General features: G+C 37.8%; 3 protein-coding genes across 9 annotated transcripts; 2 read left to right on the top strand and 1 right to left on the bottom strand.

Moving 5' to 3' along the window:
* Positions 1 to 1,102: 1,102 nt before the first annotated feature.
* On the top strand, positions 1,103 to 3,808 carry LOC144567453 (6-phosphogluconate dehydrogenase, decarboxylating 1). Of its 3 annotated transcripts, none has more exons than XM_078317595.1 (3): positions 1,103 to 1,301; positions 2,078 to 2,406; positions 2,504 to 3,808. In XM_078317595.1, exons 2-3 carry the CDS (start codon positions 2,081 to 2,083, stop codon positions 3,627 to 3,629), a joined length of 1,452 nt encoding a protein of 483 aa, XP_078173721.1. In that variant the 5' UTR covers positions 1,103 to 1,301; positions 2,078 to 2,080; the 3' UTR covers positions 3,630 to 3,808. The 3 variants fall into 3 exon arrangements, with proteins under 3 accessions (XP_078173721.1, XP_078173722.1, XP_078173720.1); XM_078317596.1 differs by lacking the exon at positions 1,103 to 1,301 and adding an exon at positions 1,305 to 1,405; XM_078317594.1 differs by lacking the exon at positions 1,103 to 1,301 and having other exon boundaries at positions 2,006 to 2,406.
* A 1,422-nt stretch (positions 3,809 to 5,230) lies between these two features.
* LOC144567452 (neuroblastoma-amplified sequence protein) lies at positions 5,231 to 15,562 on the bottom strand. Of its 3 annotated transcripts, none has more exons than XM_078317591.1 (11): positions 15,376 to 15,562; positions 15,169 to 15,220; positions 14,903 to 15,076; positions 14,614 to 14,815; positions 14,112 to 14,323; positions 12,982 to 13,861; positions 11,575 to 12,607; positions 10,165 to 10,524; positions 8,630 to 9,746; positions 7,969 to 8,231; positions 5,231 to 7,859 (listed from the first exon to the last, which is right to left on the bottom strand). In XM_078317591.1, exons 1-11 carry the CDS (start codon positions 15,460 to 15,462, stop codon positions 5,316 to 5,318), a joined length of 6,924 nt encoding a protein of 2,307 aa, XP_078173717.1. In that variant the 5' UTR covers positions 15,463 to 15,562; the 3' UTR covers positions 5,231 to 5,315. The 3 variants fall into 3 exon arrangements, with proteins under 3 accessions (XP_078173717.1, XP_078173718.1, XP_078173719.1); XM_078317592.1 differs by having other exon boundaries at positions 14,620 to 14,815; XM_078317593.1 differs by having other exon boundaries at positions 14,112 to 14,177; positions 15,376 to 15,542.
* Positions 15,563 to 15,835: 273 nt separating this feature from the next.
* On the top strand, positions 15,836 to 24,406 carry LOC144567064 (AMP-dependent synthetase and ligase family protein). Of its 3 annotated transcripts, none has more exons than XM_078317107.1 (16): positions 15,836 to 16,137; positions 16,709 to 17,113; positions 17,837 to 18,033; positions 18,558 to 18,758; positions 19,230 to 19,877; positions 20,150 to 20,664; positions 20,742 to 20,817; positions 21,297 to 21,383; positions 21,496 to 21,539; positions 22,159 to 22,327; positions 22,787 to 22,871; positions 22,964 to 23,028; positions 23,133 to 23,192; positions 23,363 to 23,407; positions 23,491 to 23,603; positions 24,101 to 24,406. In XM_078317107.1, the coding sequence occupies exons 1-16, from the start codon at positions 15,924 to 15,926 to the stop codon at positions 24,324 to 24,326; spliced, it is 3,150 nt and encodes a 1,049-aa protein (XP_078173233.1). In that variant the 5' UTR covers positions 15,836 to 15,923; the 3' UTR covers positions 24,327 to 24,406. The 3 variants fall into 3 exon arrangements, with proteins under 3 accessions (XP_078173233.1, XP_078173230.1, XP_078173232.1); XM_078317104.1 differs by having other exon boundaries at positions 15,860 to 16,143; XM_078317106.1 differs by having other exon boundaries at positions 15,863 to 16,143; positions 23,491 to 23,600.
* Positions 24,407 to 25,626: the final 1,220 nt, after the last annotated feature.

Genomic DNA, 25,626 nt, shown 5'->3' with positions numbered 1-25,626 from the left:
AGCACATTAATAGAGATCTAGCCTTCTCAGTCATACCAAATCTCATCCTATACAATCATATAAATACATAACGAGATTATGTTTTCAGACTACTTTTGATACCAAATCCCATACATTTTAATCGCCGATTTTTTATTTATTTACTATCTTTAAAAATAATAAACGATTTAATTTTATTTTCTGAAAAGTTTCATATTTACTAGAATTGCAGTGCATTTAATATCACATTTAGACTATTAATTAGGTACCGCAATTTGAAACTGCGATACTAGTAGATATGAAATGATAAACGATTTAACTTTATTTTCTGAAAAGTTTCGTATTCACCAGAATTACAGTGCATTTAATATCACATTTAGTGCATTAATTTGGTACCGCAATTTGAAACTGCGATACTATTATATATGAAAATTTTCAGAAAATAAAATAAAATGGTTTATTTTTTTAAGATGGTAAATAAAAAATTTCATGTTTTTATCCGACTATCTTGTTTCACTTTTCTCATATATCGTAATCAGATGACTCCTTGGATTTCTACACTTTTCTCCTCATTTGAAGGTGATACATGTGTTTTGCATAAGATGCAAATTAAAAAGAAATAATACAACTCTTTTGTATTTGTTTGCAAACAAGTCATGAGTAACTCGTCATGTTATTTTTGACTAAAATGTAAAGAATTCATTGTACAAATCTATCGCGTTAAAAATATATTGTTTAAAATAATATTAAAGTTATTCGAAAAGTTTTCATTTTATTTTTAAATTCGTTACTCGTAACTTTTATAATAGAAGCAATCAATATCATTTTAAATTTAAAGTTACTCCAGCAAAAATAATTTTCTTTGACAACCCCTTAATGTCAACATGTTATATAGGAACCTACTCTATCTACGAGTGGATTTGCAATGCTTGTGCATCAGCATCCACCTGTTCACCTTTGATGACTTGGCTCATGCAATATGGTGTTTTTTTTTTAATGTTATTTTCCGAATGTTTAAGATTTAAGATGAGCCAAAATCGAATGATAATTATTGGATCCGACCCAGTCCGTTAGATCCGAATTCATTGCACATGATAATTATTATGCGATGATTCCTGCTCCGTTGGTGGCTTGGTTGGTGACGTGAACTACCAAATTCGGGCGTGAAAATAACCACTTCGACACCAAATTAAGATCTGCTTCCTCTTTTTCAATCTTCCTATAAGAAATGAGCGATTAGTCTCCATCTCTAACCAAAACACCACCTAACCCCTACTCTTTTTTGTTAGGAAAAAAAGAAAAAAGGAGAAAAAGTATCTCAGGTCTCACTTGCTCTTCTCCTCCTCCTAATTTTCTTTTGTTTTAAGTCAATTGTTGGTTTAGCTTACCTGTATCCAATTTCTTTCGATTTGTTTTTATTTTACAAGTAAGTCACTTTTCATGGAATCGTTTTTATCGATAATCGTAACGGATTAAAATAAGTCTGTTTTGTCTGATCAGAAACCTCTGTTCTTTCTTTTGAATTATATTACCTTTCTGTCTAGGTTTATGAAGTATAAAATTTTTGTTGTAAAGGTTCCTACTCTGGAGCTGAAGAAATGGATTTGATCTGTCACCATTTAGGAGAGTTAGTTCTTTAGATTTGATTTCGATCACAGTATGAATTTCGATTTTGTCTTGCTAGATTAACGCTGATCATCTTATTATCCCTCGCAATTTATTTTCGTCGATGGATGGGGAGATTTTATGAATGTCTATCTAGCCGTCCTTTCATATCCTACGGATAATCAGTATCAGTTACGTTGAAAGTATATTCAATCCTGGCACCACAGATCAGCTTTTTATTGTTAACAGATCAGAAAATATTACTTTAGACAGTATTAGTTCAAAATTAAACAATCAGCCTTTATGTCGACTTAAGATTTCAGATAGGTCAATGTATTACTAGCATCTATCAAGGATCCTTGTTTCTTCTAATTCCTCCCTCTTGATCCATCTGCGCTCTGTTAGGGCTGTAATGTAATTTTCTCAGATCCAAGTATCTATATGCAAATTTGTGCTACTCTCTCTTTTAAACAATGCATTTTGACAATTGCAGGAAATGGCGGCACCTCTGACAAGAATCGGTCTGGTCGGACTGGCTGTCATGGGCCAAAACCTGGCTCTAAACATCGCTGAAAAAGGCTTCCCAATCTCAGTCTACAATCGCACAACTTCCAAGGTGGACGATACTGTTGAGCGGGCTCGTCTGGAGGGCAAACTCCCCTTGTATGGGTATCACGATCCTGCCTCTTTCATCCAGTCTATCCAAAAACCTCGTGTTGTGATAATTCTGGTAAAGGCTGGTGCACCTGTGGATCAGACGATTCGGACCCTCTCGGCTCACATGGAGAAAGGTGATTGCATCATCGATGGTGGCAATGAGTGGTACATATCAGTATTTACTTAGTTGATCATATAATTGTTGATTTGGTATCAATAGTTCAGATAAGGATACCTGTGGTTTTGTTGGCTTGATTTACAGGTACGAGAACACAGAGAGGAGGGAGAAGGAAATGAACGAGCTGGGGTTACTCTACCTTGGCATGGGGGTGTCTGGTGGTGAGGAGGGTGCCCGCCATGGCCCCTCTCTGATGCCTGGCGGCTCTTATGAGGCCTACCAACGCATTGAAGACATCCTCCTCAAGGTTGCCGCTCAGGTCCGTGACAGTGGTCCTTGTGTTACTTACATTGGCACCGGTGGCTCTGGCAACTTTGTCAAGATGGTCCACAATGGGATCGAGTACGGTGACATGCAACTAATCGCTGAGGCCTATGATGTTCTCAGGTCAGTGGGGAAACTCTCCAATGAGGAGTTGCATGCTGTTTTCTCTGAGTGGAACAAGGGAGAGCTTTTCAGCTTCTTGATTGAGATTACTGCCGACATCTTCTCGATCAAGGATGACAAGAGGGATGGATACTTGGTTGACAAGGTGTTGGACAAGACCGGCATGAAGGGAACCGGGAAATGGACTGTGCAACAAGCGGCAGAGCTGTCAGTTGCGGCCCCCACCATCGAGGCATCACTCGATTCTCGCTTCCTTAGTGGTCTGAAGGATGAGCGGGTTGAGGCCTCAAAGGTTTTTGGTCCAGGTGTGCTGACTGGTGGGCCTGAGGTCAACAAGGCACAGTTGATAGATGACGTGAGGCAAGCATTGTATGCCTCCAAGATTTGCAGCTACGCACAGGGGATGAATATTTTGAAGGCAAAGAGTGCTGAGAAAGACTGGGGACTCAATTTGGGCGAACTGGCAAGAATTTGGAAAGGTGGGTGCATTATTCGGGCTATTTTCTTGGACAGGATCAAGAAGGCCTACGACAGGAAATCTAACCTGGCAAACCTGCTTGTGGACCCGGAGTTTGCAAAGGAGATCTTGGATCGGCAGGCTGCATGGAGGCGGGTTGTTTCCCTCGCTATTAATTATGGAATTAGCATGCCTGGCATGTCGGCCAGCTTGGCATACTTTGACTCTTACCGTAGGGAGAGTCTCCCGGCAAACCTGGTCCAGGCACAGAGGGATTACTTTGGGTCCCACACTTATGAGAGGACTGATATGGAGGGAGCCTTCCATACCGAGTGGTTCAAGATTGCGCAGAAGTCGAAGATTTGAATTTCTATTTTGGAAAGTTTCCCTGAGGTTGTGGTGTTATGAGATTTTTAATTCTGTTTGTTCTAATCATCAATTTATAAGAGGTTGGTGAATAACCTAGAGATATCATGCTTCTCGTAGGAATTTGAGAACCTGTTTTATTGCTGTGTTTATTTAAATAAGAAGCATGTTTTTGCTATTTTTTTTTTCAATCTACGCCTGTCTAATGATAATTTAGGAATTCAGTCGAAGGTTTGACACGCAATATGCAGTTGTCAAAATCTGAGCTTCCTATGTCTGGAACTATGAATTTGATAACCTCATTCAGTACAAAAAGGGGACAGAAATGCCTGTCGCGAGATCGCCACTCCCGTTAAAAGCAGAAGCAAGATTAGAAGACGCATTTTAGCAAATCAGTTTATTCAACCATATGACTATTTTTTGAACTTCACATCGAAAATATAAATGTATTAGAAAAAATAATTTTAAATTAAGGCATTATCAAATAGAATAAAACATAAAAAAAATACATAAAATAATATTTTCAATAGATGATCACGTAATAAAATAATTAATTCCGTCCATCGAATTATATACCCCATATATGGATGAACATATATTTGTAAAATTACATAATTTTCAATCATATGATTAAATTTGTAGTGAGCTATGGGCGCACATTGGTTTGCACTATGAATTTATATATTTATTTTCAAATTCAAGTAAAACTAAACTGCTCAATATGACATACATATAAAAATGTACTTTTAAGACCGAATTATATATTTTTTAGAATCTTTTTACTATATTTTTTAATAGGTAGAAATCACTACTTTTGGATGACCCAAAAACTTTAGATCAAGTAATTTTCTATCTATATGAAAAAAAAAAATGAAAAAAAAAATGAAATGTTGCCTTCAAGTACATTTTCATATAAATTATGTTGAACAGTTCTGATTAATTGTTTGGACTTTGAAATAGAGATACAAATTCATCATACGAACTGATGTGCGCTACACATAGGACCATAGCCTCACTCTTAAAGTTGACAATAATTAATGAATTATCCAATGATTAAAAATACTTGATAACTTGATATACATTAGAGACTTACAACAACACCATTTAGAAGTACTAATTAAGCACAAAACAGGTGCATGTGCAGGCACAAGTTATTAATGTCCATTATACGGCACTAAATCAGACTAAGACTTTGATCAAGTCTGGGAGACTAATCAAGAAATGCATCTAAGTGCGTTGAGGGCACAAGTTCGCAATAAATCCAAATGCAATCAGCCAATCACTATCCTTGCATCTATCCATAATTCGCAGTTAGCAATAAACAAGCAACAGCACCTTCTAACCAGAGGAGGAGGCAAAATCATAGAATATTTCTCGGAAAGGGGAGGTGGTCAATCGGAAATTTTTTGAGGTCAAGTTTGGAATACCTGTAACATTTCTGCTTAAAATACACACAAATATGTCATGTAACTTCAGCATTTTTGATAAAGTTTGGTAGTCGACTGAATCCAGTTCAATCCACTCTAGCTTCCAACAACTATTAGGTACAAATGATAAAAACAAAACAGACACCCTTCTTAAGACCAAAATTTACAACAAGGTAAAGTTCCGAATAAAACCATCAAACAATTAACCAAAATAAAATAAAAAATGGACAAAAATAAATATACATAACAATATCTAGCCCTATTGTTCACTTTCAGGAAGTGCAGAAAGTGCAGATTGCAACAAGGAAACCAACCTAGACCTCAACACAGAAATGATATAACCTAAAGAACAGTGTGAATTCACTTGTTGATTCTGAGTTTGCACCAGAACCTCAGCCTCCAAATACCGCCTCAGGCTTACCTCAATCACATCAACTAACCCTAGAGAACTATGCGTGTGCATCCATTTTGAGACCATAAAACCGGCCAATAAAAACTCACCTCTTATCACCAACTCTGATAGGAAGCAAGGGAAAAGTAAACGTGCAAATACCAACTTTTCATTCCACTTTTGCCCCACACTGTCCCACTGCTTGATGAACCCTTCCTGACAAGTCCGTGAAAGGTGGCCAATTAAATAGCATAAATAAGAGAACAATTTAGGGTAGGCTGTGGGCCCCGCAATGGAACTGCACAAAAACCCAGAGAACAAAACAAGTACCAAGAGCTCAATATCATCATTATGTGCTGCATTGTAAATGGTGCTGTCTTTCAATTTTGTCTCTACCAGCTGAAGACACTGGCCACGAGGACCCTCATGTGGCAGAACCAACAACAACTTCAGAGCAACAAAGCAATCTTTGGCAGCCAACATTGGTATCAAATTATTTGATTCGTCTTTGTCAAGAAGCACTTTTGACTTTGAAAGAGCCCGGTCAAATAGCTCCATTACCCGATTTATTTGTCCAAGGTTAATTAGTTTCTGAACCACATCCGACCAACAAGTATGAAGGGGGTGAACCAAAACCGAAGCCGGTTCTGACTCAGCTACTATCTTTGATGTACTTCCCATATCATCAGGGAGTGAGTCCCATCCATCGTCCCACTCATCATTGGCCCATTCATTAACTTCCTTTGGTGAATCATGGGTCTCCTCTCGCTCTAGTTTGGGACAGAACAACTCTTCCCATTGCTCTAACACCGCTTCCAAAACATTTACAGTCTCGACAGATATATCACCAGAAACATTTTCAGAAACTTGCAGGAATCGAGCAACAGCAGAATCTAGGGTTGCGAGATCCTCTGGGGATATTGTAAAACTAGGGAACAGTGAGGAAACTAATTGGGTCGATCTTAGAGCCACCAAAGTACTTGTGATACTGCCACTGGAGAATAAAGAGCTTTCTGGAGCAATACCAGTATTTTTTTGAGTACCAGATCCATCCCAAGATTCCCATTTCTCAACAAAAGAAACAATTTCGGGAGGTAGGGTTTTGGTGTTCTCGCCAGTTATAGCTTGCATAAGTTGCAAGATGAAAACTCGAGTTTGGCTCGCTAATTCCAATTTCTCTGAGAAATTACACAACTGTCTCCAAACCTCACACCTTACTGTTTTCAGGTCTTCTGGGTACTTCTCTGAAAATCTGCTCAGAGAAGATAATATATTATACAATTCCTCAGTTGAATTGGATCCTTCAATTAAGCCTGATAATGATTTGCCCACCACATCACCATAAAGCCCTAGAAGATCAACATTGTGGTTCCAGCCTTCAGTACAGGCATAATATAGTTCACCTACTGACTCAGAATCACACCCTGAAAGAATCATGGCTTTGCAAAAATATGAAACATCAGCAGTCCAATCGCTCGAAAAACCGACTTTCACATACCCTGAGATAGTGTCCCAACCTTGGTTTATTGAAATAGCACCATCTGTCAGAAGGCCTTTAAAAATTTCGAGACAATTTAAGACCGCTGTTTTCTCAGCAATTTCCTGCACAAGCTTCACCCAGAAATTAACTAGCGAGACAAGAGCCTCCTTCCAAGCAGGGTCCTCTGGTGGGACCCGTGAGAGATTAACCGGAAAACAGAGGGTGAAGTACCTACCCGTGACATAAGAAATATCCGATTGAGAGAGAAAACTTATGTACTTCTTGCACCTATCAAAGCTTGTCTCAATCTCTCCTATGAAATTTTGCAATGTACTTGCTTCTATACTATTCGCTAACCTTGCTTCACTCCTCCCTTCCAAAGAGGCCAATAGACCCAAGATGTAGTGCTTGTAAACCCCTTTACTAGATATCAAACCCTTGCTAAGGGCACTATCATACATGCCCACAAGAGATTGCACTGTCTCTGCCAGGGCATTCACATTACTTTCATACACATTCTTGCATATTTCTTCATTAAAATGCTCAAAATTCAAATCATACAGCTCAGCAATATTTTTGAAATCGAGATCATCTATGAAGGAGAGCCGACGACACTCTTGCTCCAACATTTTGTAATACCTGGAATGCTCGAGCATATGCATGTGGTGGTGCTCTTTGTCCATGTATTTAATGTATTCCGGGTCTAACGAACGTTGCAGATGTGCATGACAAGCAGAGAGGATGCTGAATATATAGGACAGCCGTTGCTTGTTTCGGCCATCAATTTTAGGGTAGACTGCTGAAGAAACCATGTGGATTAAACTCATGGCATTTTTTACAATTTCGTCTCTATATTCTGAGATTTCAGCTAATATGTCGTCATTCTCCCAGCAATCTGAAACTAGGGCACAGCTAAGGAAATGAAACACCACCTGTAAGGAAATACAAGAATGTTAATAATTAACTTTCCCACAGCTCAAAGATGCAAAATATCGATTCGAAGCAGTTAAACAAGAGGGGAGAAAGAAAACACAGACAGACCTCAGTACGATGCAACCCATACATATCAGCTAGCTTAATTGCCTCCTTCAATACATGTTTCTTCTCTAGTTTAACCGTATCAACCAAAGCAAAAATTGAACTCTTGATATAATCGGCATCACCAGACAAAAATCGTGCTGCGTCTACCCCAGGCATTAGCTGCTCAAGAGTTTTGGTTTGCTCGGTGAACCTCTTCTCCTGCTCTAGTTTTGCCTTCCATTCTGTCCAAAAAATACTCTGTGCTTCATTCATTTGGTCCCCATCTGACAAAAGGGAAAATATCAGTACAATAAACAAATGTAACGTACTCTGACCTTGCAGGTACAATACTTGTGAACTCACTGAGTTTAATTGGGAACCAAATGTCGAAAATTTAACAACTTAAAAAAGCAAAAGAAAAAAAAGGTTATAGTTTGAGTTTAAGCTTGTGATATCTATCATTAATTTACATTTCAGTAAAGACTCTGACGAAAAGTTTCGGAAAGTTATCAATTGGTAAAGACTCTAATATGCAGATTTGACAAAAAAATCAAATGGAAAAGATTCTGATGTGCAGATTCAGCAAAAAAGCATCAATTGAAAAAAAAGGAAGAAAAAAAAAACACTTGCTGGCATAATGTACCCACATGCTACCATCTAAAAGACAAATACTAGTTAATACCTGAGTCAAGTGAAACAAGCTTCTCATAAAAACCATGCAACAACAGCTCCCTTCTCTCCTTGGGGGAGGCACATTCCTTCCTGGCATTGTTCAAAGAACTATAAGCCATTCCAATACCCATCATGCTATGCACCTCTTTATAGTCCTGTCTGTTTTTTATCCCTTCTTCTATGACCGCCACACCCCCCAAAGGATCCACCAAATTTAACAGTAACAAGAGGGAGAGCATGTCATCCTCTTCACTAACAGGTGGATCCATCACTGATCTTGCCAGAGATGCAACTAGCTCATCTTTAGGAGAGAAGCCATTTCCAGCGAGCCAAGAGATGATGACGTTTATCGCCCTTGTTTTGACTGAGAAATAATGCCTTCTGTGTGGTACTTTAGGTATATTTTTCTCAGTGTATTCTCCCTTATTACACAAATCCATGAGCCAAGGGAGTTCAGTTGAGGCGAAAGACATGATCTTCTTCCTCTCTTTCTCTTCATTCGGTACCTCATTGCACACCCAAAATAGCATTTCTTTTAGCTTTTCAACTCGGTCTTTTCCAATTGTACCCTCCCTACTTATACTTGAAGGGAAAACCCTGAGATGGTCAAGATTTTCACAAACATCAAACTCCTTCCACGCATTTAACAATTCCCCAACAGACGCCTCATCACAATTGCTAAGTGCAAACCCTATTAACTTCTTACGGGAATCCAAATCAAGGCTGTCAAGCTGAGGCCCACGAGCAATAGCAGCACAGAGGTCCCATGCTGGTCCATGTCCCTTTTTTGCCAGGCCGAGGCACAGATCAGATGCCAGTTGGATATCACCGGCCACAGCTGCCTCTCTGGCAATAGCCTCCTCAACCACCGAAATTTCGTCTTCAGTTTTTAACCCAAGAAGTTTGGCAACATCAATAATTTCATCCACATTTAGATAAGCTCCAGTTCGGCTTGTGATTATGGTACGGATCACCTCCATGAAATCTTTTATTTGTTTGAATTGCATGGGGAGGAGAGTGACACCCAGCTCAGGGAGGCGTATTGTTATTGCATCAATTATATTAGATTCAGCCTCAACACTTGGGCTGTTAGGAAGGAGGCTCAAGCATTCCCTTGCTTTCCAAATCTAGAAAAACAACAACAACAACCAAGCCTTTAGTCTCAAACAAGTTTGGGTAGGCTCAAATCTAGAAAAATTATTTTGAAAAAAAATGAAGGTTATGAATAGTATTAAGTTCAGTCATTTCACTTATTTGTAATAGACAAAAAAAAGAAACATACTGCTAGAGGCAATAGGAAGTACAATATCCTGGGTCATCAAATTGAACGGTTTGCATTTATGGGCCTACTTAACTGGGACATATTATGTGACAGTACATCAAGCCGCTGGTAACATATTTATGTCATCTTTACCAGAATCACGGTGCAAATAGCCAACTGGCATGTGTCATGTCATACTAAGGTGGTAGCCATGAAAGTACCGTACTATGTGACATATTACTACTCACAACTATAAAAGAGGGGTTTAGGGTTGCCGTACTAACCTCACTGCAAGAGAGAGTAGAAGCAGAGAAGAAATACTCCCTTGCGGCACTGATAACAAGTGATTCCGCCTTTTCAATTGGCAATTCAACAGAGCTTGTCCCTCTGAGGTAATTTCTTGCAAGGGAAAATTTGCCAGCCTTCAACAACCCCCTTATGAACTCTGTTAGTAAGTACTCTGAATCAAGGAAACAGAAAGCCTTCTCCTGGAAGCACTGCATGTCACGCCACATGCCAGCCCATTCAGTGTCTGCCCTGCTGGGCTGGCGTCGCCCAAATTTTGAAAGGATAAGTCGGATCAGTTGTCGTACATTCTTCTCTTCTGAATTTCCACCCACAAAGAAACCCATTGGTTTTGGGACCTAAGTAGAGATAATTTAAAACGCTGGTGGTTAGTTCACAAGGGAAGTTATGTTACACAAGAACTCAGAATATCTCTATGCCCCACCAGAATATCATAAGTAATCAGGTTAAAACAAGAGGAGGGTTAAAATGCACCCTCTTTTTGTGCTCCTAACGTGCACCCTCCCCTCATATCTTCATTTTCAAAGTTCAAATAGTCGATTCGAACCTTCCAACGTGTTCTTCATATTATAATGTGCTTGGAGACCAAATTTTACATTTTTTTGAAATTTTTTACTATTTTTTCAGAATTTTTTATTAAACTAAACAATAATAAAAAATTCAGCAAAGTAATGATTTTCAAAAATTCTGAAAAAATAGTAAAAAATTTCCAAAAAAATATAAAATTTGGTCTCTAAGCACATTTTAATATGAAGAACACGTTGGAAGGTTCGAATCGACTATTTGAACTTTGAAAATGAAGATATGAAGGGAGGGTGCACGTTAAAAGCACAAAAAGGAGAGTGAATTTTAACCCTCCTCTTATAACAAAACACCTACAACTTATGGAAAAACTAGAGGAATGTGAAAAAACTTGCTGTGTTTTTTATTCACATTGAAACCTTTAGAAGATACCAATAGAGATTGTAACGTTCCATTACTCCGATATTTTTTTAATTAAATTTACTCTGAAAATTTTAATTTACTGTTGCGATTCAGAAGAATAAAAGGCTAATTTAGAGGCTAATTATTGTCTATTTCTGTGTTAAAGGCCAAGCAATACAGTACTAGATCTTGTAACTGGACAAGTTGCGCCTTGTATTGGTATCAATCTGCAGCAAGATCCGAGTTATTTCTCTCTCTCTCTCTCTCTTTTTTTTTTTTTTTTTTTTATACTTCCGTGGTTTTGGTATTTAATTGAGGCCAGGATCAAAGCATACTTTAAGTCTTGAATAATAAGATCTGCCGGTCCCAAAAAAAGAAAGAGAGCGAAGATTGGTGAAAGGATATTACAATCATCGTGTACCACGTTTGGCACCACTATTGGATAGCATTATAATACCTCATACCTGATAATATGCCAATAGCCTGCCAACTTCGACATGGCCTTGAACAACTTTAACCCTCCTCTCCAATTTGTCCAACAAATTGATAGAAATGGCATCATCACCAGAAACCCTGTCGCTTGCCATTCTATTAAGCAGATTTGACAAAATGGACCCCATTGTGCTCCATTGATCTGTTGCACTGCATGTGTACACACATTGAACTGCTGTCTCTACCAACTCCAAAATGCCCTTAAAAAGGCCCTCTATAGGGCTTTCCCCACACCCGTTTTCAAAAATGGTCAAACAAATGGATAATTGATTTTCTTTTGCCAACTCCTTTAACCACCTTACTAAGTATGATTCTTTCTCCTCTTCCATATACTTCATCATAAAAGGAACCGCCTTTTCTCCTAGCTTTTGGACCACATTATCTTCTTTAGCCCCCTTAAGCAATAACTTAAATTTCTCATATTGGGGCAGTGGTTCCCATGTGGCAAGGTCCATAGTAAAATCAATTGCTTCCTCAGAATAAACAAGGTCACGTAAGTACTTGGTTTGATCAAGAAACTGTTCCAGTCCAGTGATGCCTTTTTGGCATGCTAGCTCCATCAAGGAAATGGAGTTATCCAATTGGCCACTTAAGCTGTCCATTTCCCTTGCACGGTTCATGTACCAATTAGACAGCTCATTAACTGCCGGCCAAACAAAACCCTTTGTGAGTCTTAACAGAATCTCTGTTTTTATGTTCTCAGTATTTTCTGATTGGTCTAAGGAGTTCTCTATGTAGGATACAGTTTTTTCACATTCGACCCAATCAGGTTCTCTTAACACAGTGCTGCTAAAAGGAGAGACACCAGGTAGTAGCTGGGAGTAGGAATGAACAGGAACAGTTTCAGGTATAGAAGTTAAAATGTCCAATATGCTGGTCGAAATGGTGTATGGGTGACGCTTGAAGAGCAGATTCAGGGCGCCGATCCTACCATTTTCAGCAAGGGAGATAGCACTGTGAATCAGAGGATGAGAGAGGAACTGACCATATTCTTTTTCTGAGAACCTACAAAAGAAAATATATATTGTAAGTGGGTAGGGAGGGGATCAAATAAACTATTCACAATCCTTCTAATGCGCATTAAGATAAATGAATTATTAGCAGTCGTGGTAATTTCTAATGATATCAGTATGCAGTAATAATGATAATTACAAGAAAATCATAATAAAGGTTTGCTATATCTTAAAGATCTTACAAGTCGCAACTACAACTAAAACTCAAGCTTTTTTCGTCTGAATCAAAAGTGGGTTATTTCAAATGCACCTAAAAGGCTATTGAGCTGCTTGGGCTACACTAACAAGAGTTGAGGTTCTTAAAGCATCTATTAATTAGACTTCAAGACACAAAAGTTAAAACTAATGAATAACTCAGCTACGCACCTCCCCATATTTATCCCCAGAAATGTCTCCAGCCTATCTCTGGACTGCAACAACCGGAGCCTGAAGATCCTCATGTTCCAAGCTCGAAAACTGTGTTCACTCTGATCCACTTCCCCAAACTTGTATCCATCCGTAACACGAATGCCAAAAGAAATCAATGCCCTCACCGCAGTCTCAGTAGGACCTATACTGTTAACACACTCAGATAAAACAAACTCCTTGTCCTTGATATTTGATAGGCAGGATTCTATATCAGACATAACTTTGCCAGAACCCAACCACTCAGCTTTGAACACCTCATCTTTATCAAGTCCATAACGGGAAGCAAAACCAAGGGCCTCTCTGTAAATTTTACTGCTTATCAAAATTCTATACATCTCTGAGATACTAACTTCGCGAAATGATTCCAGACACCAAAGTTCCTCCCCTTGCTTCTGAGGCTCCAAAACAAGCACACATCCAGGTTGATGTTTTATTCCTTCAATTATTGGCATAGAAACCATGGCATCTTTTTGCGAAACCTTTCTCTTATCTGTCACATCATACAAAAATACATTTCCATGTTTTGTGGCCAATATGAGAATGCCATCCCTCCACCAAGTCATGTCGACTATACTTTCCAGGTATCCCCCCTCGGGAGATGAATGATATGAGAGAAAATTTAGATTGGAGTCAAACTCGAAAATTTTCAAAGAACCAACAGAATCCAGTGTGGCCACGTACTTGCCTTGAGGAGAGATCTGAATCTTGGGATAAGAGTCAGCAGTTGTTTGGTCTTTAGGCGGAGAAGACAAAAATGACCCTTTGAACTCAGGTCCATGATCACCAAAATTGAGTTCTAAGTTTTTAGCTACACGGAGTAGATACAGACGGTAATTTCCTGAAAAAAAATATTGAAACAACAGAGTAAGAAACAAGAAGTTATTTTGATTTATAAATTTATCATCACGTACAGTTAGACAAATAAAGCGTCACCTAAACATGCATTTAAAAGGGTGACCTAGTTAGAAGGATTAGTATGAAGACATGGCCATGTGTATTTTGAATGGAAGAAGTATGTTTATTTAAGTTGTCTAATTGAATAAAACATATTACAGAAACAAATTAAACAAAAAGGTGTCCATATTCACCAGGTCTGGAGCTGGAACCTCCGACCAGAACTACCAAAGAAAGACTTGGGTTGAAATCCACGCACGCTACAAAAGAAGGCAGTTCTCTGCTCTTAGATAATGCCATATTATTGCTCATACGTTGAATTGATACAGAAGTATTGCTGTCATGTGCTTTTCTGATACAAATTTGATGGATAGATCCATCATTTGCAAACAGTGCAAACTGACCCCTACAATTATAAGAAAATCGAACTTTTAGGAACTAACAGAGAAATTTTATTGGGTGCACCAGCAATATATTTGTAGTTAGTATTTACGTTCCCTCGATATATACTCATTTGGGACTTAAAATTTGATTCTTTTTAGAATTTGTGTCTGTGTATGAACTTATGTGCAGATTATGCATGCTCTCCTATATTTCTTTTTGAGTGTCTGATCAAACAAATTTTATAGAAACCAACCACGTATACAAACAAGGGCAATATAGGCACCCTAGAGAGAGAGAGAGAGAGAGACTAACAAAGACCTGCTAGAGTTAGCATCCTCAAGTGTGACGGTGGCAATAATTGGCAAAGAAATTTTCAGCTGCTTGTTACTTTGCCTTGTTACTTCCTTTCCATCAGCCTTTATTAAATAAAGGTTACTTAAATCATCCAAAATTACAAGCACGCCCTCAGCCTCCGACCAAGCTCCAGTTGCAAAAGCAACTGTTTTTTCATTAGCTGATCATAGAGTATATTTGAGATGTCAAACAGGCCTCAATGCTCATTAAAAGATGCATTACATAAGAATCCGTCAAAAGTACATACCTTTAAAAATGCCACAAGGTTTCGTATAGTCATTCTCTTTCTCCAAAATATAAATCTCATTGTAGGCACAAACTGCCACATACTTCCCCTCTGGGGACACAACAAGAAATATCTCCCTTTTAAATGGCCTTCCCCTGTAATGCCCGCTCCATTTCTCCTTAATCTTTGCTACACCTAAAAGGTTGCATTTGTGCCACGTAGTTGTTTCAGCTTCAAGAGAAAACGGAAAAGGAAAAAGGAAAATAATTTTCAATGGGATAGGATACCTCCCAAGGAGAGATAGGATAGGAAACCGCTTCCAGCCTCATCTCTGCTAGTCTGAATTGCAATCATACAAAGTTATTGATCTACATATGGAAAACTATGGATACACTTCGGCGTGTATAGAGCATTTGATTCAAGTGAACTTGAACATAGTTTAAAATTGCATGTTATTTCAAGGAACTCGGAAAGAGAAAGGGAGAGGAGGTAACCTGGCCCTGAGCTGGATCGATGGGAAGAGATCGAGAGGTATGGCGACGGATCTCGTATAGCACCTCCGTTTGCCTCTCTGTCGCCATCTGAGGCCACGAGCTTGTACACTGGCCGGTTCTCTTTGCCGTGTCTCCTCTCGACACGAGATTCGGGGAGGTCGTTGCGCGAGCTCGGTGGCCGTCGCGCCTTTAGAGGACGCCTGAACTGAATGGATCCCAAATTGGGCCGATTAAATTCAAATTGCACTTTAACGGGCCCAATTTAGCCTGTGAATCAGAATTTAAGCCAACGGTCCTATTGGGCCAAACGTTGCGTAAAGGAAATCGAATTCGTTTAAAAATTTTCTTGATTCAAAAGGCCCAAAGGCCCGTGGGGAACAAAAGCCTACAAAGTTCAAAACTTCCTGTGTCAAAACGGGATCAGATGCAATTGGAACCATCCGATCTGAACCGGAGGTAAAAAGATCTTCCAGAACCAGGACCGGAACGACTCGAACTGAGAGAGGGAGAGGGAGAGAGAGAGGGAGAGAGAGAGAGAGAGAGGTACCATGAGGTCAGAGGAAGAGCAAGATGCTGATTCCGACCTATGGAAGCAGAATTACTGTTGCATTACCCATGCTTTCGCCAGTTCCGCGCAACAGTACTTGACCCGCATGGCTGTCGTACACATCCTCTCCTCTTCGCAGCCTCCTATTTCCCTCACCTATGCACAACTATCCTTTGCTGTTCGATCTCTCAGCAATCGTATCAGCAACATCTTAGGTAATGGTTAGTTACTGGACTCCATTCATTGACTTTTATTTCTCCTTTTCTATTATCTCTGTAAGAAAAATTATTCTTGCACCGCATGCTCTGCATCTCTAATCTGCACTCCAAATGTGTTTATACATATCTTAGAAAGTTATTCATATCTGAATCCTGAAGTGGTTTTACCTAATGTATAAAGTGTTTATCACCTTTTCTTTTCTGAATGATAATAAGAAAATTCAATTTAAAAACTTTGTTGAAATATAAAAATACGGTTTTTAAAGATTTTAATCCTAGTAAGGTAAGGTATAACACTTTTATCATCAAGTATAAAACTTTTCGGGAGAAGTATAAGCATATCTGGCATGCAGGTAAGGGGCGTGGATAGGGGCGCTAACTATTGGCTAGGAAGTTTTGCTTATCTCTCGTTGTGTACAGGCTTCACCTTTTTTTCATTAAAATGTCTGAGGGATTTACTCTTCTAGGAAGTTTTGCCCAATAGGGTGAACCCTGCATTGGGCAAAATTTAGGCAATTTTTTTGCTGGACAAGCAAAATCATTACCCTATTTTAATTTGTAATTTTAGGTTTGTCAACCTCAGACAATACAAGACCTCGTATTGTGGGAGTATACATGCCACCTTCACCTGAATACATAGTAGGTGTTCTATCTATTCTCAGATGTGGTGAAGCATTCTTGCCATTAGACCCGTTATGGCCCAAGGAGAGAATAATGTATGCTATTTCTTCTTCTAATGCTTCTCTTGTTGTCGCTTTTGGGCCTGCTTCTGACAATTGGCTTGCTGCCATGTCATCTTGCTCAATTCATTATGTTGACATGAGAGAACTTTTAGGAGAGAAAACTGAGGAAAATTTGGAGATGCCAATCATGTCATGGCCTTGTCAGAGTGCATATAGGAGAAAATATTGCTATTTGATGTACACATCTGGTTCTACCGGAAAGCCTAAAGGGGTTTGTGGCACTGAAGAAGGTGATAAACTGATAATCAACTAATGAAATTATAAATGATCAGTTTGATTTATGAAAGGATTTGTTGCAAATCACACTTAATTCGTACTGTATTTGCAAACAACACCCAACACTTGTACTATTTGCCCCTTGTTCTGCAACTTTTGTTTTTTCTTGATAATCATAATAACTATGGTTGAGTCGATGAAAACTTGACCAGACTAACATTGATTTTTTCTTGTTAATCAGTTGTGCTACAAATGATAGTTATAATGCAGGGAGCTTTTTGTACTTTTAGTAAATGTGATTAAAATCCATTATCCAAAGTTATTTGTTGTTTTGTGATTAATATAACTTGTCTCCTCAGTTACATGAGTTTGGCACTAAATCAGATATAGGTAAAAAATGATTTATAATATGAGGGGCAAAGTTGTCAATATAAGTAGTATATCTTGATGATTTACCAAAATTAATTAACATCGGACTGTTTTTTTTTTTTTTGAAGGTTAGGGGGGGTCAATTTCCCACTAACAAATTGTATCAATGAAAGAAAGCTTTGCAACATAGGGATCTATTACTAGTCACAAAGTAAAAAAAAAATTATCATTGTACTGTTTTTTGCACTTAACCTTAAAAGTGTATAGACCAGCATGCAAATTCGAGAAATGAAGGCACCCTTTTTTTAAAGATTCAAAATAATGGGTTGTCTTTTCCAAAAAGGCCTAACTGAAAAATTGTATTTTAGGCCTGTGGAATCGATTTGCTTGGATGCAAGAAACATTTCCTGTACGTGCAGAGGATTTTCTATTGTTCAAAACCTCAATTAGCTTTGTTGACCATTTGCAAGAGTTTCTCTCCTCCCTGTTGACTGGTTCAACTCTTGTTATTCCCCCCTCTGACGAATTGAGGTCCAATCCTATGCTTCTGATTGATTTAATAAAGGTATATAATCAGCATTCAAAATTGTTCGCCTCAAATTCTGTTCTCCTTTTATTTTTTCGTAGTAATTATGTAGGCCCACAAATATTGAAATACCATGTGTCTGAACACCTTTAAAAATGTTCTCCTTCTGTTAGAACACCTTAAGTTATCTGTACGCCTGCAAAACAGAAATACCATGTGCACCTCTCCATAATATACAAAATTCCCTGCATACCCTATATAACATGAAAAACATTCACACCCTGCAGAACATGAAAAATGCATAACCTTTACAGCATTGAAAACATTCTATGTGCACCCTTCCTTCACTGCTTACTTGGAACACACTGAAACAATCCTTCTTTCTTCATTATTTACCTCATTTAGAGGAGCACCTGTGAATTTTGAAGAAGTAGAGGAGGGGTATAGGTGGAATTTACTATGTTTTAGATGAACGTGTTTGTGATTTTTCTTATTTGTTATACATAATATCATTTTTATGAATTTTGGCTGTACTGATGGTAGTATATTTTTTAATGTCTCAGTCATACCGCATCTCAAGGCTTACTGCTGTTCCATCTTTAATAAAGGTTCTACTACCATCACTGGAGAGATGCTTTTTGCATAAGTATAACCCTTTAAGACTTTTAATACTCAGTGGAGAGGTATTGTCTTTACATTTATGGAAAGAGCTGGACCGCATCCTACCCGATACTACCATCCTCAATTTATATGGAAGCACAGAGGTTAGAATTGATGTGTGTTGTTCTTTTTTGGGCTTTTTATGCAAAAGGAGTGCAAGCTCTTTATACTAACTGCAGGAAAAGAGAATCTGAAAGGAGAAGGATCTGACATAGAGAATTTGTTTGATATCATTGTTCTTGTTGATCCAAATCTGCAGTCAAAATAGGTTAAAAACCTTAGCATTATTGAAATGAGGGCAAACTAGCACTTTCATTTTCGTTCAATGAGCGAGTGATCATGTTATTCATGTGACTTTTGTGCAAATACCACAATAAATGTTATTTAGTTTTTGCTGATTAGAGTTTATGAACAAGTAGGTGCTAGTCTAACCCCAGTGGGGGAGTCCCTAAAATACTTTAACTGCATATCTTGAACTATTTATAGGCACTATAGAGTAAAATTATATTATCAACACCTATAGAGGAAAATTGTATTTTCACATTCTTCCTATATACCATCACCTCTTCTTTCAGGTATCAGGCGATTGCACATACTTCAATTGCAAAAGCTTACCAAGTATTTTGGAGTCCAATAAAACTTTGACGAGCGTGCCAATAGGATATCCTATCTCTAATTGCATTGTAACTCTAGTTGCTGAATCTTCAGACATAGCTGATGAAGGTGAAATTCATGTTGGAGGGACATGTCTATTCTCAGGCTCCTTCCCAGGACCCACATGTCATAACAATGTTTTCAGAACTGGTGACTTTGCCAGGCGCTTGAAAAGTGGCGAGCTTCTTTTTCTTGGCAGAAAAGACCGCATGATAAAAATAAATGGTCAAAGGATTGCATTAGAGGAGGTGGAAAGTGCCTTAAGGGAGCATCCTGATGTAAGGGATGCTGCAGGGACTGCTGTTGTAAGAGACAGTGGAGCATCTCATATAAATGCATATTTGGTGGTGAAAAATAATTGTACTGAGCTGTCATTAAGAAGCTGGTTGATGAAGAGGCTTCTACCGGTGATGATGCCAAGCTATTATTTTAATTTAAAGGAATTGCCAGTGACTTTATCTGGAAAGATAGACTATGCTAAATTATCGAGTTTAGACCATAAGCATCACAGGTTTGCAGAAGAAATGAATAATAGTTCAGATAATTCGCAGTTGGATATCATCAAAGAGGTGATCTTTTATTAAACAAATAGTTTATGTTGTTTCTATTCCTTTAATGTGGTTAAAACTTCAACAATATGTTGTTGAGATTTCCAAAAAATGTACCTACTACAATATGCTAACAAAACATGAGTGTACCTCTCATTTTTACAAATAACTCTGGTTGATACTCACAAGCATAAAATCCAATATACTTATGTAGGTCTGAACAAGTAAAATATGTAGTTTTCCTTTCTGGTGAGAATTTAGTACATCTTTTTTCTCATTTTTATGTAGAATAGGCATTCGCTGAAGCACTGTCAGTCGAAGAAATATCTGACAATGATGACTTCTTCACCAAGGGTGGTGATTCACTTTCTGCTGCCCATGCCGCCTACAAGTTGGGGATTGATATGAAACTGCTTTATGCCTTCCCTACCCCTTCTAAGCTTCTTGAGAAATTACCCAATAATAAAATTACTTTCCTCCATAGCAGCAAGTACAGTCGCAAGAAAGCTAAATTGGTTGGTGAATCATTCAAAAATTCAAGGTCTGATAACGTTTGGATGGGACAATTAAATTCAGAGAGGAGGTTTTCAGTTAGCCGGTGCAACCAGTACATGAGTGAATCTCAGTGTGGGGAGGATCTCGGCTTGGTTCAGACTCAGGGGGGTAAAAGAGGGTGGTTAAAAGATGTTTGGAAAGTTCTCCTTGGATCTTGCGTGGATGCTTCCCCTCTGGTTGTTTGTGTGGATGGAAAAGTGAGCATATTCATAGGATCTCACTCACACAATTTTCTTTCAATTGATGCTTTGAGGTTAGTTGATTTTGGTTTATCCAAGGACAAGAATTGACATTTGTTACCAGAAAGGTAATCCTGATTGGTATGTGCAGTGGTAATGTGCGGTGGGAAGTCAAATTGGAAGGACGGGTCGAGTGTTCAGCTGCTATTACCAGTGATTTTACTCAGGTACTTTTTTAAAACTTTATACCAAACTATAATGCAAATTAAACATGCTGTACTATCTGCAATAATCACCTGACACATTTAAGGATAACACCTAGCATCTCCTGAGATGTTGTGGTCCACTGAACCATTAGATTGATGTGATGTGAAAGGAACACTTGTTTAAAGTTTGACAGTTTTGCACTTACATCTAGTTTTTCCTTGATTACACAGGTCAAGCAAGCTTCTGTTGTAGGATGCTACAATTTAACTGATGAAGTGTTTTCAATCATTGGCAATTTTGTCTTAAATAATTCTGTGTTAGTCGCAACTTGTTCAATAAAATTGAGCATGTGTTTGAAATGCTAGAATTGTCAGGCTTTCCTTGCAATTACTGCAAACACGCATAATTTGCAAACGGGCATTTACCTTATTAATGTTGTGGGTTTTTTTTCCTTTCAGGCAATGATTTTTGCTTAATACTTTTGTGTTTTTGGGTATAGGTTGTGGTTGGCTGTTACAAAGGGAAGATATATTTTGTTGATTCCAGTACTGGAAAAGTGGACTGGAAATTCCAGACAGGAGCAGAGTTAAGTCTTTCTGTTTGCTCTTTACTCATGCATTACTCCTAACTAGGATTGCCATTCTGCCTAACACTCGCTGTACAACTGAAGTTGATAAAACCTTTCTTGCAAATATCAGGTTAAGATGCAACCTGTCGTGGATGAGAAAAGAAATTTGATATGGTAGTTTCTTTTTGTTTAACTCTATTAATATTTCTTTAGGCACTTTCTGACCCTGCAAAACCTTAAAATATCACATACACATCCTGCAAAATGTATTTTTTTTTTTTCACTGTTTAGACCATGGAAACATAACATATACCTATGCTAGCACTTTTACTTTAAAATATTATTTTTTTATCTAGTTATGATATCCTGGACTTAATCCTCCATCTCTCTCTCAGTGAGATCTATGAGATGCAATGATATGATATCCTGAGTTATGGTATCCTAAGAAGGAAAGTCTAGAGAGATGCAAGGATATTGTTGTAGATATGAACAGTTATCCTTAAAGGTCCTTTTCATTTAATTTTACTCAAGCCGTTAACCAAAGTACAGTAACACAGTCATTCACTCATTAATTAGTATAGTAATACTGTCATTCACCCTTTAATTATTTTGGTAGAATTGAACGGCCTATTTATGTAGGGGCACCACTTATACTTGTCTTGTTTGGGAGGGACATTTATTATGTTTGTCATTTTTCAGGGTACCCATGATAGCTTCAGTTTTTATGGGTTGTATGTTATATTCTGCATTATTTGGCAATTTTCCATGGAGATAAAATGATCTACCCGCGCAGGTGTGGATCCTACGACCATTTTCTTTACGCTTTGAATCACAAACACAAATGCTGCATTTACAAAGTATCATGTGGCGGCAGCATTTATGCTTCACCTTGCATAGATATACTTAAGGATATGCTATATGTCGGGTCAACTAGAGGCCTTGTCACTGCTATTAAGTTGGAGGTACTTCATTTTTCTCATCAATACTTCTTTCCCAAAAAGGACAGACTTGTGGTATTTGGTGAAAACAGCAATTCAGAAGGAACAGTGCAACAAGAAATTTTATTTCACTCTTGTTTGTTTTCTTGGGCAAATTTGACCCTACTGGTTTCTTTGAATGAACCAAAGAATAGGGGAAGGGAGATGTATTGATTTGAAGCCCTTCAGGCTGTTGATAATATTATGGAATATGGACCCAAATATTGGGTATGCACATGTATTATTTATCTATTGATTGTTATCGGTATATGGGGAATGTTATCAGTTCCCATTCACTCTGTAATAGTTATGCCATTCATGGGGGCCAATTTTCTGAACGAGCTATACTGTGTATTTGTTTTTCCTGCTCCGATTTTCTCTTTTGGGAAAAAATACAAATTTAAGTGATAGTATTAGTAACTCTACTTCTGGAAAAAATATCAGGTCGACCCTTATGACATTGTCTGGCAGTATGAGGCAGGAGCACCAGTATTTGGGTCCCTTGTACTAGTTTGCGATGTTGGAAATGGTAAACCTCCCCCCACGCTCTCTGTCACTGTAATGTTTTCAGGTTCCATCCTCCCCTGAAATAAAAGTAATCAAATGAATTGTAATTTGCAGTTGTATGTTGTTTGGTGAATGGAGACGTAATTGTGTTAACTCCAAGAGGAGAAGTTTATTGGAAGGTACTGCAATCTCCACCTAATTAGATGTATTCAATACACTGTTGACCTACAACATTAGCTTTTTCATTAATTAGCATATTTTTTGGGAATACCCTCCATTCTAGGCAACCGTTGGCGGCCCTGTATTTGCAGGAGCTTCTATATCTTCTGTTCTTCCATCTCAGGTATGAAATCCTACTTTTGCGTTATTCTCAAAAATACTGTTGACATTGTCAAAAATCAAAATGCATCCCCCACCTTTTTCTTTTTTTGCAAAATTGTGAAGGGTTTCTTTGCTGTTTTTCTTATGTTAATTTTAATTGAGATTTTCCCTTTTGCCTTGATCTCCACACAGGTGTTGGTGTGTTCTAGAGATGGAATTATATACTCCTTTGATAAAGTAATGTCCGTTTTTCGTGATGTTTAAGTGCAATTCGTATAATATCCAAACATCTCAATATTTAACAAATGTTAGTTTTGCAGAGAGATGGCAGTCTACTTGCAAAATTTGAAATAGGAGATCCAATCACGACCTCAGCTTTTGTTGATGAGCATTTGGTTTTAACTTCAGAATCCACACAACTTTCTGATAGGTGGTAAAAAAATTAGCATTCAAGTTCTAAATTGGTCATTCTGTCTGTCTGCTCCTGCCTTTTTGAAACAAATAACAAACATGACCAAGCATAAAACAATTATTCATGGATACAAGTGTAATTGGGTCATAATAAACTCAGGCACAAAGTCTAAATGTCACTGGTACATTTTAAGTTCATTGCTGATAGCAACCCTGTAGCGAGAGACCTGCTACTAGTGGCAAATTCCGAATCTCCGGTGCATGTGGTCAAATAGATAAAAAGAGAGCTAACGTCTTTATGGAAATTAGTTCTGAATATATGTAATACTTGAATCTTCTTTTGAAAAGTTAGAAGGGGTCAGTTGAGCACACTTTGCTCAACATTCATCCAATTTAGAAAAAAAAATCATGGATTATACATAGAAGGAAAAATGTAAGTTCTTTTGGGTGTAAGATTTCTGTTGTTTAATACTTGCCATTTGCTACTTTCCCCATGTTAAAAAAGTGTCATGTTTTCAGGTTGGCTTGTGTCTGTAGCAGTTCGGGCCAGGTTCACGTGCTTAGGATCAAATCCACTCCACGGGTGAAGGATGATGAAACCAGTGAAGAGTCTTCGTTAGTGCAGGGATTTGCTGAGAGGGATCTCCCAGGTGAAATATTTTCTTCTCCAGTCATGATTGGAGGCCGTATGTTTGTCGGGTGTCGAGATGACTATTTGCACTGTCTGGAAGTCTTTTTCTGTTAAAATTTGTCTGCTGTGAGACAACTAGACAACTATCTGCACCGTCTGGTAAATTTTCTATGATGAAAATTGTCGGGTGTAAAGACGAGTAAATGTATTATTCAGATTTGTTACTTTAATGAAATGAGTAGAACTAGGGTGCTCTTAAGCTCACCAAAGTTTTGGTGAGCTTAACTCTAAAACTCATTAAATCGATTTCAAATAACGAATCCGAACCGTTGAAACCCGCCTACCTTACGTGTGATGCATCTACATGTGAAATTTTTAAACATTCGAATTAATTTAGTATAAAGTCAAGCGGTCAAAATTAGAAGGTTAATAAATTAATTTTAGTGCATTTATTTTTGAACGTTTTTTGACCGCTTGACTTTATACTAAATTAATTCGAATGTTTAAAAATTTCACATGTAGATGCATCACACGTAAGGTAGGCGGGTTTCAACTGTTTGAATTCGCCATTTGAAATCGATTTAATGAGTTTTAGTCTTAAGCAGTTTTGGTGAGCTTAAGAGCACCCTAGTTCTACTCTAATGAAATTACTAGCTGTGTAACCCCCTCGTAAAAGTTAGAAAAGACAATAAAATATAACATTCAGCGACTTTGCTGGGGCCAAACAATGAGTCACCTGTGATGCTAATTTTATTTTATCTTTTATCTTTTTTTGGAAAAATGTCAATTGACGGTTTCTGCACGAGCATTTTCTAGGAACTTGAGTTGATTGCTCTTTAATTTCTTCCTTATGCCTGATAACCACTTCATATTAGCTCATTCTCTAAACACTTCTCATAAATTTTTCACGTATTTTGGAAACTTCGGATTGCACAATAAACACTGATTTATTATGCCGATACACAGTTGTCTATAATATAATAATATTGATGTACATTTGTCTATTATTAAGACATAATTATTGACAGAAGTTAATTGCATTTTGACAATTGTCAATAATTATTTTAATCTACCAAATCCGTTCTTTTCTTTAGAAGGTCAGTGTATACTGACGTTTTCATTGATTAAAAAAGAGAGTTATTTAATTATCAAATCCGTTCTTCAATTTTTTTTAAACTATACACTTAATTATTGCTTATCACACAGTTGAATATTACATCAACGTGTACATTGGTCAGTGTCCCATTGCAAATTTACTTAATTTTCACCCGTGTTTGGTCAACTTTTAAAAATGAAGAACGATTGATGGCCGCATATGATATTTATTGAATTTTTTTCATAAACCATAATTAATAAAACGAATTTTACGGAACCAATATGATTGTTTTTTTTTTTCAAAAACCATAAGGACCGT

This window comes from Carex rostrata, chromosome 16 (genome assembly GCF_964058835.1).
Source record: "Carex rostrata chromosome 16, lpCarRost1.2, whole genome shotgun sequence".
Classification (NCBI taxonomy): Eukaryota; Viridiplantae; Streptophyta; class Magnoliopsida; order Poales; family Cyperaceae; genus Carex; species Carex rostrata.
This window is presented reverse-complemented; position numbering and strand designations above follow the sequence as displayed.

What these genes read in the sequence shown, in the direction of transcription:
- LOC144567452 (XM_078317591.1), bottom strand. Translation starts at nt 15,462, where the DNA reads ATGGCGACAGAGAGGCAAACGGAGGTGCTATACGAGATCCGTCGCCAT. An exon ending in TCGATCCAGCTCAGGGCCAG is followed by an intron (nt 15,221 to 15,375) that starts GTTACCTCCTCT and finishes ATTGCAATTCAG; the next exon opens with ACTAGCAGAGATGAGGCTGG. An exon ending in GCTTGTTTCACTTGACTCAG is followed by an intron (nt 8,232 to 8,629) that starts GTATTAACTAGT and finishes CCCTTTTGTCAG; the next exon opens with ATGGGGACCAAATGAATGAA.
- LOC144567453 (XM_078317595.1), top strand. Translation starts at nt 2,081, where the DNA reads ATGGCGGCACCTCTGACAAGAATCGGTCTGGTCGGACTGGCTGTCATG. An exon ending in ATCGATGGTGGCAATGAGTG is followed by an intron (nt 2,407 to 2,503) that starts GTACATATCAGT and finishes CTTGATTTACAG; the next exon opens with GTACGAGAACACAGAGAGGA.
- LOC144567064 (XM_078317104.1), top strand. Translation starts at nt 15,924, where the DNA reads ATGAGGTCAGAGGAAGAGCAAGATGCTGATTCCGACCTATGGAAGCAG. An exon ending in CAGCAACATCTTAGGTAATG is followed by an intron (nt 16,144 to 16,708) that starts GTTAGTTACTGG and finishes TTGTAATTTTAG; the next exon opens with GTTTGTCAACCTCAGACAAT. An exon ending in GAGAAAAGAAATTTGATATG is followed by an intron (nt 21,540 to 22,158) that starts GTAGTTTCTTTT and finishes CTACCCGCGCAG; the next exon opens with GTGTGGATCCTACGACCATT.